The 12,839-nt window shown below is 36.7% G+C and overlaps 1 protein-coding gene across 2 annotated transcripts in view; it reads left to right on the forward strand.

Moving 5' to 3' along the window:
* ARID5B (AT-rich interaction domain 5B) overlaps positions 1-12,839 on the forward strand; it is a 188,465-nt gene that overhangs the window by 24,494 nt on the left and 151,132 nt on the right. For both annotated transcript variants that reach the window (XM_061161604.1, XM_061161605.1), the window contains exon 3: positions 7,664-7,889. In XM_061161604.1, the coding sequence (XP_061017587.1) occupies positions 7,664-7,889 (226 nt within the window). The remainder of the gene's footprint in view (positions 1-7,663; positions 7,890-12,839) is intronic.

Raw genomic sequence — 12,839 nt, forward strand, 5'->3', positions numbered from 1 at the left:
CATAAAATAGAAGCAATTCTGTAACATTCAGTAAAGACTTTAAAATGGTCTATATTAAATTTTTTTTCAAATTACCCACTCTTGTGGAACCAAGTAGACTGTTATTTTGGTTTCACAATTTTTTTTAGCTAACATCACCTATTAATGTGTTTTGTGTTCCTGACATTTATCACATTTCAACTGCTCTACAAAGAACATTTTAAAAACACAGGATGTTTGAGGATGATTAAGGTGAATAAGCCATGTTTTCCTATTCTCCCCATTTAACCGCCCCTTCTCCCTGCCAACCTCCACATAATACACTAATGTGTTTATTGTCCTTTGGGCTCTATTAACATAGCTGAATATGGCTTTCCTCAGTGAAGGTCTGTTATTGGGTACCACATGGTGCTATAGGGAAGGTTCTGTTCACATAAAAAAAAATATATATATATATATATATATATATATTTTATTTATATGTACACACACACATATATATATAAGCTTAGCTGTGCTAACAGAGGCCCAGAATTAAAGTTATTTAAATAACCTGGGAGTTCAAAATCTCTCATGTCACAGCCTGTGGGTAAGTGGTTCAGGGTTAATGTGGTGACTCTGCTCCATGAAATCTTTGAGACTTGACTGCCTCTAACTTTTTTCGCCTCAGAGATTTGCTTCCATTTGTATGATCCAAAGGCATATCCATCCCCTTTGAGGGCCTGATCCAGAAGTTGTTCACATTACTGATGATCACATCCAATTGGTCAAAACTTGGTCAGGTGGCTGCATCTGGCTGTAAGGGGAGCAGGGAAATGATGTCTTTATTCTGTGCCCAGCAAATTAGCAATCTCTTATTAAAGAAGAAAGGAAGAATAGATACAGGCAAAAAGTTAACCACAGTGGGGAATATTAAATTCTTGTGTCAACTAAGCTCTTTTCTTACATATAAGCCAAATGGGTGGTGCAGTTCCGCTGAACTTGAGTTGACTCTTGAGACATCTAAACTGAGGACTGAACAAAGGACTGGAGTCTGGACGAAGGTTTAAACCAACTAGTTGGAACCAATCTATAGAGTGTAGTCATGGGTTTAGAGATTAACATTGGAATCTCCATGGAGAATGATTTCTTCAGGGAGTGATACACAGAGAAAGAAGACTGGACCCAGAAGAAACCTAAGGATATATGCTTTCCTACATTTTCCCTGTAGGGAAATAGAATGAGGGAGGAGAGAAATTGAATAGTTGTTGGGTAGGTGTTCTTCATGGGTCCATTGAGTATCTGCACATCTTGTGAGCAGAACTACTGACTGCCTTTGTTCCAACTATCTTTTCAAGAAAGTTTATGTCGTGAACAGCCTTGGAAGATGGAGCTTGTGTCTTCCTCCAAAACAAAGGGCTGCTGCTGCTGCTGCTGCTAAATCGCTTCAGTTGTGTCCAATTCTGTGTGACCCCATAGACGGCAGCCCACCAGGTTCCCCCGTCCCTGGGATTCTCCAGGCAAGAACACTGGAGTGGGTTGCCATTTCCTTCTCCAATGCATGAAAGTGAAAAGTGAAAGTGAAGTCTCTCAGTCGTGTTCAACTCTTAGTGACCCCATGGACTGCAGCCCAGCAAGCTCCTCCGTTCATGGGATTTTCCAGGCAAGAGTACTGGAATGGGGTGCTATTGCCTTCTCCGAAATAAAGGGCAGACATACTTATTGCTCAGTATTAAAAGATTTGGGTTCCCTATACACATGTGTACATGTGTCCCCCTGTCCCAAACCCCCCTCCCACCTCCCTCCCATCTCATCCCTCACAGTTGTCCCAGTGCACCAGCTTTGAGTGCCCTGTTTCATGCATGAAACTTGGACTGGTGTTCTATTTCACATATGGTAATATACATGTTTCAATGCTATTCTGTCATCATCCCACCCTCACCTTCTCCCACAGAGTCCAAAAGTCTGTTCTTTACATCTGTGTCTCTTTTGCTGTCTTGCATACAGGGTCATCATTACCATCTTTCTAAATTCCATATATATTTGTTAATACTGTATTGGTGTTTTTCTTTCTGACTTACTTCACTCTGTATAATAGGCTCCAGTTTCATCCACCTCATTAGAACTGACTAAAATGCATTCTTTTTAATAGCTGAGTAATATCCCATTGTATATAAAAGTTAAGAATAGCCTTGGTTAGTGATATAGTGGTTTTGAAAGTTTTTAAACTCAAGACCCTTTATGCTCAGATTATTTAGGACCACAGAGGTGCTTTGGTTTATGTGGATTATATCTACTGGTATTAGCAATTAAATCTTAAAATAATTTTAAATGCTCAATTTATTTAAAAATAAAAGTAATGTGACATTTATATGCAAAAACTGATTGTCAAGCTGACTCACACTTCACAAAAAATTAAATCAAAACAGGCCTGGTGCACTGGGAAGACCTAGAGGAATCGGGTGGAGAGAGAGGTGGGAGGGGGGATCGGGATGGGGAATACATGTAAATCCATGGCTGATTCATGTCAATGTATGACAAAAACCACTACAACATTGTTAAGTAATTAGCCTCCAACTAATAAAAACAAATGGGAAAAAAAAAACAAAATGGATTATATTTGTAAATGTAAAACTATAAAACTATGAAGACAAAGGAGAAATTCTTCATGACCAGAAATCAGGCAAAAGAATTCATAGGTATAAAAGTAAAACTACAATGCATAAAATTAAAAAATGATCAATTGGACTTGATCAAAGTATAAAACTTTTTGTTAAGCACACTGATAAAGAATGAAAAGGCAAGCTACAGAATAGGAGAAAATATTTTCAAACCCTATGTCTAATAAAAGACGTATCACGAGGGTACAAGAACTCTCAAAACTCAACAATATGAAAATAAACAACCCAATGTTTAAAATGGGCTAAAGACTTAAATACACATTTCACCAGAAAGGATATACGGATGGCAAATTAGCACCTGAAAAGATGTTCAACATCATCAGCCATTAGGGAAATGAAAATTAAAAACATGATGAGAAACCCCTACATACATATTAAAATGGCAATAATAAGTTAATTAACAGTAATAGTATCAAGAGCTGGTAAGGACAGGGGACAACTGGAACTCTCATACATTGTTTGTGGGAATGCAAAATGGTATAGCCACTCTGGAAAACAGTTGGGCAGCTTCTGCAAAATGAAATATATACTTACAATATGACTCAACCGTCCCCCTCCTAGGTATTTATTCAAGAGAACTGAAAATGCATGTTCACACGAAAACTTGTACATGAATATTTATAGCAGCTCTATTTGTAATCACCAAAGTTGGAAACAACCCAGTGTTCCTCAACGGAACACATCCATACCATGGGGTACTACTCAGCAGAAAAAAAGGAACAAGCTGTTGATACCGGCAGCAGCCTGGTGGCTCTCAAAGGCATTATGCTGAGTGAAATATAAGCAGTCTTAAAAGATTTCACACTGTATGATTTAATTTATATGACATTTTGCAGAAGAGAAAACCATACCAAGCAAGATCAGTAGTTGCCATGTGTACAAAGAACTGTACACCAAAAAAGGAAGTTTTACTGTAAGTTGATTTTAAAAATAAAATGAAAATGGCAATGTAAACCCATTATGTAAATGTAACACATTTTTATGAAAATTAACCATATTTTCAAAAACAAAAAAATTAGTATAAACAGTGGCATTGTTTTACATTTTTGTAAATTTCTTTACCATTGAGCTTAACAGAGACAGCTGTATTCTCATATCTCCTTCTGTATTCACTCTTTTGCCATACCATCTGTCATATAGTCACTGGAAAACCCCACTAGACACTTGAAAGAGAATAAGAGTGAAAAAAGCAAATAATTTCTTAGTATTATTATGATCATTGTTTTGACTCTATGGACCACCTGAAATAGTCTTGGGGATTCCCCAGGGCTCCTGGACCATACTTTGAGAGCCACTGATATATAATGTAGTGTTCCAAATTTTATTTTCATAGCATCAAGACTTTTTTTGGCCATACCCATATTTTCTATGTTTATTTAATGCTTTTGTTCAAACTAACCCATTTTTTAAAACAAAGTTTTTTAAAAAGAAACTTTCTATATCTCCCCTAAATGGGAAGCGCAGTACCACTTCCCCATAAGTGGAAAGTTACTACAAGAATAAATATGCAATGAGTAAGTTATATTGAATTTTAAAAGATTTATCCATGAGCCATCTAAACTCATCTCTGTGTGGTACTATTTGGAAAACACTAATTCAGAGAAACAAGGACAATGATGTGACATACCACTTCATTTATGTTGACAAATTTAATCCTCACCATTACCATCAGAGATAGACAGTATTACTAAACTTTAAAATTTAAAAAAATGTGTGTTTTAAAAATGGAAGCACAAGAAAGTTAAAGTTGCCCAGTGTTCCACAGGGAGTAAATTACAGGGCTGGGATTTGAACCCAGGCAATCTGGCTCCAGAGTCCAGGATGAATGCCGTGTTGGCAGATAGGAAACTTGGATTCTTGTCCAGCTTCCACCTGCAGTTGACAGTAGGACATATCACTGAGTCTTACTGTCCTCAACACTGAAGTGAAGGAGGTGGGGTAAATTAGAGCATGGAAGTTTATATGATGGGTGCCTGTCCAAGGGGCCAGGCAGGCATGGAAACGGTGGGCTGAATGTAAGTTGACAGGGAGTGGTGGGGTCAGTGGCAAACGAGACGGCTTGCATTCCATCTAAAGAAAGCAGCTCTTACTCAGTTTCAACTTTTCTGTTTTGAGAGGGGTTTTCTGGGTTATTTTTTTTTCAGATATCACTTTATTTTATTTTATAAGAGGAGTTAGAAATCTGGAGACTTTGTGTAAAATTTCTCAATTTGTACAACACTTGGAGAGGCCAGCCACACACATGAGCTGGCTGATATATGACCAGAAGATCTCCTTTGACTTAGAGGATTCTGTGATTGAGTATGCTGTTACTACACAGTTGGAGGAACAAAATCCAAATGACAGAAATAGGCAGCTTAAAGCAATGATGAAAGGGAATATGAACTTAGAAAGTGTCCCAACTCAGTCTATATAAATATTGATTCGGTTCTGGGTTAAAAGAGCTAAGGTGTGTTAATAGAATAATAGTGTATTTCTTTATGTTTATGAGAGTAAGTCAGCAATACTTATCTAGTGCTAATTTTTGGTTTGCAGAGAGCTAATGTAATCATTAGATGAGCTTATTGAAATTCTTTTCTTAGACATAGAGACTTGCCCAAGAATGGTATTAGGAACTTCAGTCAGCACTGGCACAGAATAGTAAATACAAACATGTGATTTGTGCCATTGTGTATACAGAGTAATGTTTCCTGAGACGCTTTCTGTATATGTGTTGGCTGTTTTGCTCTTTTGGGTTGTTTAGTTTCTTCCACCTCCTCCGCTTATCAGATCTCCTTCTAAATCCTGGCATTTGACAATGTTGTAGGGCTAGTTTCTCTGAATCCACAGTGAGACATACTGGTGGTTTCACAATTAATCCAAACTTGGGTTTATGGCTAATATGTGTTTATTTGAATTCCTGCATTTATTTTTATGTATTGTGTATATACATAGTACTCAGAAAGCCTGTTTCAGAGAGAAAGAGGAAGGAAGACTAAATCTATAGACTGGATCTTGAAAGATGGGTTTATTCATCAATGACATCATAAGGATTGTATTTTCTCTTGGTTAATAAACGATTTGTTTGGCGGGTGTTGGAAGCCAGCCAGAGCTAGTCATGCCATTTCTTGGAAAAGATCTGAAGCAACTGGTAATTGAAATGATAATCATTTGATCATAGTTAGAGCTATTTGAAAATAACACTCATCTCCAGACTTGTCTCTTCTAGGGAACCATATTTGGTAAAACTGTTGCCAAATTCCATTTTTGCTAATGTTGAGCCTTATATACCATGATACTTAATTATTTTCCAGTATAGGCTAAACTTGATTTCTGGTTTGCCCTTTCCAGAAGCTGTTCCCATATGCTTTGAAACAATACCCAGCCTGAATTTTTATTCTGGCATTTAATAATCACCATGTAATAGCTATAAAATGCGTGACAACTACAGATCTTTTATTTCAAGAGGATGGTGTAGTGAGTCTGAGTGAAATCATCCATTGAAATGGTACTTTGTAATATGCCCCATTGTTTATAAAGTATTGACTTTTTTTTTTCTTGAGCAGAAGATAAAAACAGTTCCCACTTTGTCTCCTGTTTAGTGGAAGTTCATATTTAATCATGATAAGGGAAAGGATTCCATTACAAAAGTTTTACTTTTCATTTTTGATCGAGATTTGTTATTTTGCTGCTACCTAACAAACTCTTCTCAGAGGCAGCTTGGAACTGGATGAGGAAAAGTGAAATTTTAGATCCTACGTTAAAACATTTTAAAAAGACTAAATGTTTTCAAATCCAGGGCTTTTTTACTGTATGAAGCTTATCTTAATAAACCCTCTTTTGTTTGCTTTGGAGTAGTGTGTACTCTGTGTGTGTGTGTGTGTGTGTGTAGGTGGGAGAGAAGAAGGAAAGAGTCATGTTTTATAGAAAAATTAGCCAAAATCACTTGTGAATTCCCTTTGTTTAATAGCTCAGAGACATCTTCCTGTTGTTGTTTGTCAAAAATATTTCTAAGATTTTGTAAGCTTAGGGGTTTTCACAGCTCAACTTTCTTCAGAAACGTGAAGTAAAAGAAATGAAAGAAGTCAGTTCAAGCTGAAATGTCAAATGCTTCAAATAATCTAACTTTAAACCCAGTGAGAAGATCTTCTTAAGCCTTTTCCAAAGAATCTTCGGGAAAGAGAGGCCCTCCTTTGCTCTATGAATAGATATCTATTAAATATCTTGTTGGATTAATTCTGAGTTAGAAAAGTTGGTTGTTTCCTGGAAGCAATTGAAGATGCTTAAAATTCAAATTTATGATCCATAGGAGAAACTTAAGTTTCAACTACTTTTCTTAGATTCAAAGGCTCTCTCCTCACCCGCCCTCTTGCCTCTTACCCCATATGTATTAAGAGAAAAAATCAGTTCATTTCTCAACTTACAAAGTTTTTAAGAAACTTGAGAATGTGTAAGTTTCTTTCAGTGGGAAGCACATAACATTTATGAAGTATTTCTTTTGGGATTACATCACAGTTTTATTTAATTTTAGGACAAAAGTTAAATTCAATATTTGTGTATAAGCCAAGGGAAAATGTACCATAAACATAGGAATTTGGGGGTGAGTCAGAGTTCCAAGAATCCCAGATTTACTTAGACCATTTATATAGAGACAGGCTAACCATTAGTCATCTACTTCTCGCTTTTCTACTTTTGTAATTAATGGCACCTAAAAATTAGCTTTCACCCAAGTGGTCAAAAAGGGAGACTGAGCTTTGGCAACTAGCATTAAAAATAGCTATTAGAATTACTGACCAATTTTTGGACATTTTCTAAGCACATAACAGAAAAAATCCTATAAATTACTCCTTAGCTAGACCACAAGCAGTGAAAAACCTTTGAAATGAAGTGAGTTATTGAAGGTCCTCTGTCACCAAGAAAAACACATTGTCTGCTCACATTAGATTAAACTACTCAAATGGTATTTCAGATAGGCTTTATTGAAAAATGTATTATTTACTTCAGAACCACCAATACTGTTGTTCTCTCCCAACTACCTCTTGTAGGATGAAGTCATTGCTGTTTCCGAAAAGGTGATTGTGAAGCTTGAAGACCTGGTCAAGTGGGTACATTCTGATTTCTCCAAGTGGAGATGTGGTCTCCAAGCTGGGTCAGTGAAAACGGAGTCCCTGGGAAGGAATGGACAGAAGGAAGCTCTGCTGAAGTACCGGCAGTCAACCTTGAACAGTGGACTCAACTTCAAAGACGTTCTCAAGGAAAAAGCTGACCTTGGTAATTATCATTTGTATTTCTAAATCTAACATGTGGGCATATACAGTAACCACTTCTTTTATTGTAGGTTTTTCTGGAAACCCTGTCATTCATATTTGTGTGTGTGTGTGTGTGTACATACATATGTATATATATGTAATTTCTTTAATCTCAAAGGGACCTGGGAATATGAATGGATAGATGACTGGGTGTGTAAGAAATGGATGGTACCTCTTGGATCACAAGACCTTCTATTTATGGAGCCCTGTGCTAGAAACTGGATGATATAACACATGGCATTTAGCAGCTTCCAGTAGCTTCCCTCATAGCTCGTTGGTAAAGAATCCACCTGCAATGCAGGAGATCCCGGTTGGATTCCTGGGTCAAGAAGATCCACTGAAGAAGGGATAGGCTACCCACTCCAGTATTCTTGGGCTTCCCTTGTGGCTCAGCTGGTAAAGAATGCACCCGCAATGCAGGAGACCTGGGTTCGACCCCTGGATTGGGAAGATCCCCTGGAGAAGGGAAAGGCTACCCACTCCAGTATTCTGGCCTGGAGAATTCCATGGACTATACAGTCCTTGGGGTCGCAAAGAGTCAGACACGACTGAGCGACTTTCACTTTCACTTTCAGTTGCTGTTGTACCCAAAATTGAATGAGTGGAGAGTTTAAATATTTGTTCTGAGTAGATAATATGACATTTACTAGGCCTGTGTCAGGAAAGCAAAATGAAGAAGACAGATGAATTACTTAATGTGGATCAAGGGAGCAATGTCAGAGCAGGGGAACCTCTGGTTGGCAACTCCTGGCCTAGGTCCCCCAAGAATTTTTAGTGTTCAGTGGTCACCATCAACTATGTGTTTTTTTCTTTCCTTCCTTCCCCTATTCCACTACAGCTTTAAAGGAGAATTTGGGATTCAGTGTCATTATTCTGTTTAGTGTTTGAATCCTGACTCTGTTGCTTACTTAGCTGTGTGGACTTGGGCAAATTAACCTCCAAGCCTGGAAAATGTGTGCAACTTTTCAGGGTCACTCGGAGATGTAACACCCAGTGATAGGTGTATATTGGTGTTTGGAAGGGGCTCTATAATTTATTCTGTTGCTTTTTCTTAACACTGTCTTCTCCAATGAATTTTTTGTGTCCTTTCCTGTTTTTTTCTCTTTTGTGTCTCCCGGGTAGCATTCACTGACTTACTTTCCTAGCATTGCTCAAGACCAACGTTGTTGACCTCTGATTTAGACCAGTTATTTCCTCTTTAGGCAAAGAGGAACTTCACTTTTAACATATTAAGGCATCTTTTTCTTTCATTCTAGCACAATGCTGATTTTCATAGCCCTATTTTATGCGTTAATGTGACGACTTCCTGTTTTTTCTTTTAACCTAGATTTTAACTACTACAACAAACTTAGACTATTTTAATTGGCATGATGAGACTGAATAACACCGGTAACTGACTTGTCTTTGTGTGATTCTGGTTTGTGATGAGCTATGCTGTATTCTGGGAATAGCATTAATATTTTCTTGCAGTTTGGGTTTAATAATCAACAGTTTCTTGGCATCTTTTGTTAGATGTCAGACAATAATATTTTGGTCATGGTGGCCCAGTTGTCACGTGCACATTTAGAGAAAATTATTAATCTATTGGTTTTTATTTTAAAACCAACGAATTTCTTTCTTTTCTTTCTTTCCTTTTTTTTTTTTTAAACTGATTTTCTGATATAGGCTGTTACAAGGCCAATTTTATGAACACATGTGACTAGCCTTCTGACATGTGGTAATGCTGAATAATACGGCTGTTGTGTTACTTGCCTAATATATGATCTAAACTGTATTGCTATTGTCTTATGTTTTTCTTAACATTAAAACCTTCCTTTTGTTTCTTTGTTTTTTTTTTTAAGTTATGAAATATACTGTTACTAATAAAAAACTAAACAGGAAACCCATGGGGGACAAAAGGATGTGTAGATGGTTAAGCTTGATGTCACACATATAAACAAGAGTATTTATAGCAGAGCTGTTTTTGTATTTAAAATTGATAGTTTATTAATGAATGAAAAGAAACCCAACTTCTTAATTTCATCAAGACATTTAGAGGTTTTGATCTTCCTGAATTCTAAAAATGTCCATAATGTAACTTTTTAATAATTGATTCCAGAAGAAATTGGTTTATAGTGCATATTCAAAGTACTTAGTGGTTTTTAAATCTTGTTGTTCATTAGACTCACTTAGAGAAATTTTTTAAATAATACTGATTGCTGAGGCCAGTTTTCCCAGATTCTTCATTCAGTAAGATTGAGGCAAGGCCAAGGAATGTGACCTGATAAAAGGATCTCTAGATGACTGATTTTTTTTTGGGGGGTGGGGGGTGGTCTCATTTGGGAAACAGTTCTATGATTAGTGCAGAGGAAGGGAAAATAAGCAACAGGAGATTTGACTGGGAAAGCCCTCTGAAGAATGAGGAACACTGTGTATTTTTCTCTCTCTTTTTTTAATGTAAAATACCTCTTTAAGGATAGAATTTGGGGCCTTGAAATTCTACTTAGTTGGTATGAACTGTGGGGAATTTGAGACAAATAGCTTTTGTAATTGGAATGCACACTGTGTTGTAATAATGTGGAAAGAGAAACAAAAACTTTCCTTAATGTAATGAGTTTCCATTATCTGCTTGATCTAAGGGTTGCAAGTTTACATTGTGAGGATTTATATTGGGGAGATTGGGGGTGTCCTTTGCTGTGTGCATTCCTGTCCCAACAACTTTCTCTTCAACCTCTTACTTTCTCTGCAGCATCAAAATATTTGTTGTCTGCACTTTTCTTTCTACACAGTGGTTTTCTTATCTCCCTTTCTCTTGGCCACACTGAAACCACTTCCAATACCACATTGTGGATGGAAGTTCACACACTTATTGGGTTTTTCCTTCTGTAGAACCCTTCCAGCTCCTCATTGTTCTTACCAGAGAAAGAAGATGAACTCTGAGATTACTTAAGACCCCCTCCCTCTCTTTGTCTAGCAGAAGTAAGGAAAGAATAGACTGATCTCACCTTCCCGTGGATAAAGTAAAACTCCAGTGTGTTATTTTTCTGACTGAACTATTTTGCAATATTAAAATATCAATAATAACAAAATAATTTGGTTGACTCTTAAAGAAGGGATTTTACCATATAGAAGCTAATTAAAGAACTCCTTTTGTTCAATGTTTAGTTAGAATAAGTTCCCTTTAATCCCAGTTTGTCACTTCCTGTCTCTCTGAATAGTAAAAAAGAAAAAACAAGAAAAAAGAATGTTCTCACAAATGTGTTTCTGCCAACAAATTAATACTCCACAAAGAGAAACTCTGCCCCAAATGGCAGCTTCCAATAACTGCTCTGACTCAAATCATCAAATCACTACTCTTTCATTTTTTTAATCCCCTTGCCCTTCAAGGACAATATTTGCGGATGTCATGTTTGCTTTTTTAAAAGAAAAAAAACCTATTTAAGATCGTAAATGATGACTAAAACTGCAGATCTAGATAGTGTGGAAAGTAATAATCTTAAAAAAACACTTCTGAGATGTGCGAGTACACTCGTCCCTTTCCCCCTTCTTTGTCCTTTTCAAAGAAAGAAAGTTCAATATGAAACCAATTCAAATTGTGACTTTACTCAGTGAAATATTTTACCTTCTTTCAGACAGTTTCATACTGAAGTTTATAGAAAAAGGAGGGAAAAAAATAACTATGTTAAAATAGAAGGGTTAAGGAATGTATTATTCATAAGCATAATGAACACAGGAACCTGTTTTTCCAGACGAATCGGGTTGATTAAATCGTTCACTATACAAGCCTCTAGTTATTTATTTTTGTCTTTAGAATTACAGTACTTAGCGTTTGTAATAAAGTGGACCTGATACCCATATTTGGTATGGCAGTTGGAACTAGTCAAATGAAGAATTATTTCATTTTACGAAACTTTTAGCAACTAAGGAATATAAACACTATCAGTTAAACATAGCATACTTGCATTTTTTTTATTCCTTGGGCTAAAGTTTGAAAAAAAATCAAATTATTTTATATAACACTGCTTCTTACAGAGTTCCTTTAAGTGAAGTATGAAAGCTGCAGTGTAAGCTTTATTGGCCTATAAATATGTCATTATAGTTGGACTACATTTATATGCTTTGGATTGTTGTTTAAGCCAAGAAAATATGTCTCTACAGGTTGACTTTTTATTGAAACCCTTTGAGGCATACAACAGAATGTATTTTAGGCCAAGGTTATTAAAGCAGCATTTTCTTTTCTTTTTTTTTTTTTGCAGCAGACTCATTGTCAATTATGCTGCCACAAATTGTCTGTGAATGGACAGCTATGAATGGTTTCATCTCCAAATGTGTCTCTAGAAAAAGAAAGAAAAGATAGGGGAATCTGAGCTGAAATTGAGAAAAGAGACCAAAAGATGTGGGTGTGGGTAAGGCTGAATTTAATGATGGGGGTTCCTTCAGTTCAATTTCTGTTTCTAAAGTCCCATCAAATTGAGAAAGAGTGCCTTCCCCCGTCTCTTCTGTTGTTGAGACTTCTACTGTACCTTGGGGAACAGACAGCACTGTGAAAGGAGTCATGGTTTGGAGGTCAGGAGAATCTTAGCTCTTCCTGCCCTGGAGACGTCACTCAGGGCAGAAGTCACTGTGTGTTTACACCTTCAGGTCCCTCATGTGTGAAGTGGATAATAGTGTGTGCTTTATTTTTTGAGAAGATAGACTGAAAAAAAAGTATATATGGAAGCATTTGTGAAGCTGAAGTCTGAGATGGTTTTGTCATCATATTATTATTATGAGAAGGAGGTTCTATATCAAAGGGAGCTAGGCGGTATAATATTAGCTAACTTGTCTCTTAAGAACATCCCTAATCTCATGCTCTGGTGATTTGGGGCAGGGTTTACGCTCTCACTATCTGCCTCGATAGAAGACTGTTATTAAAATCCTTTAGGTTCTTGCT

This window comes from Dama dama, chromosome 15 (assembly GCF_033118175.1).
Source record: "Dama dama isolate Ldn47 chromosome 15, ASM3311817v1, whole genome shotgun sequence".
Lineage (NCBI taxonomy): Eukaryota > Metazoa > Chordata > Mammalia > Artiodactyla > Cervidae > Dama > Dama dama.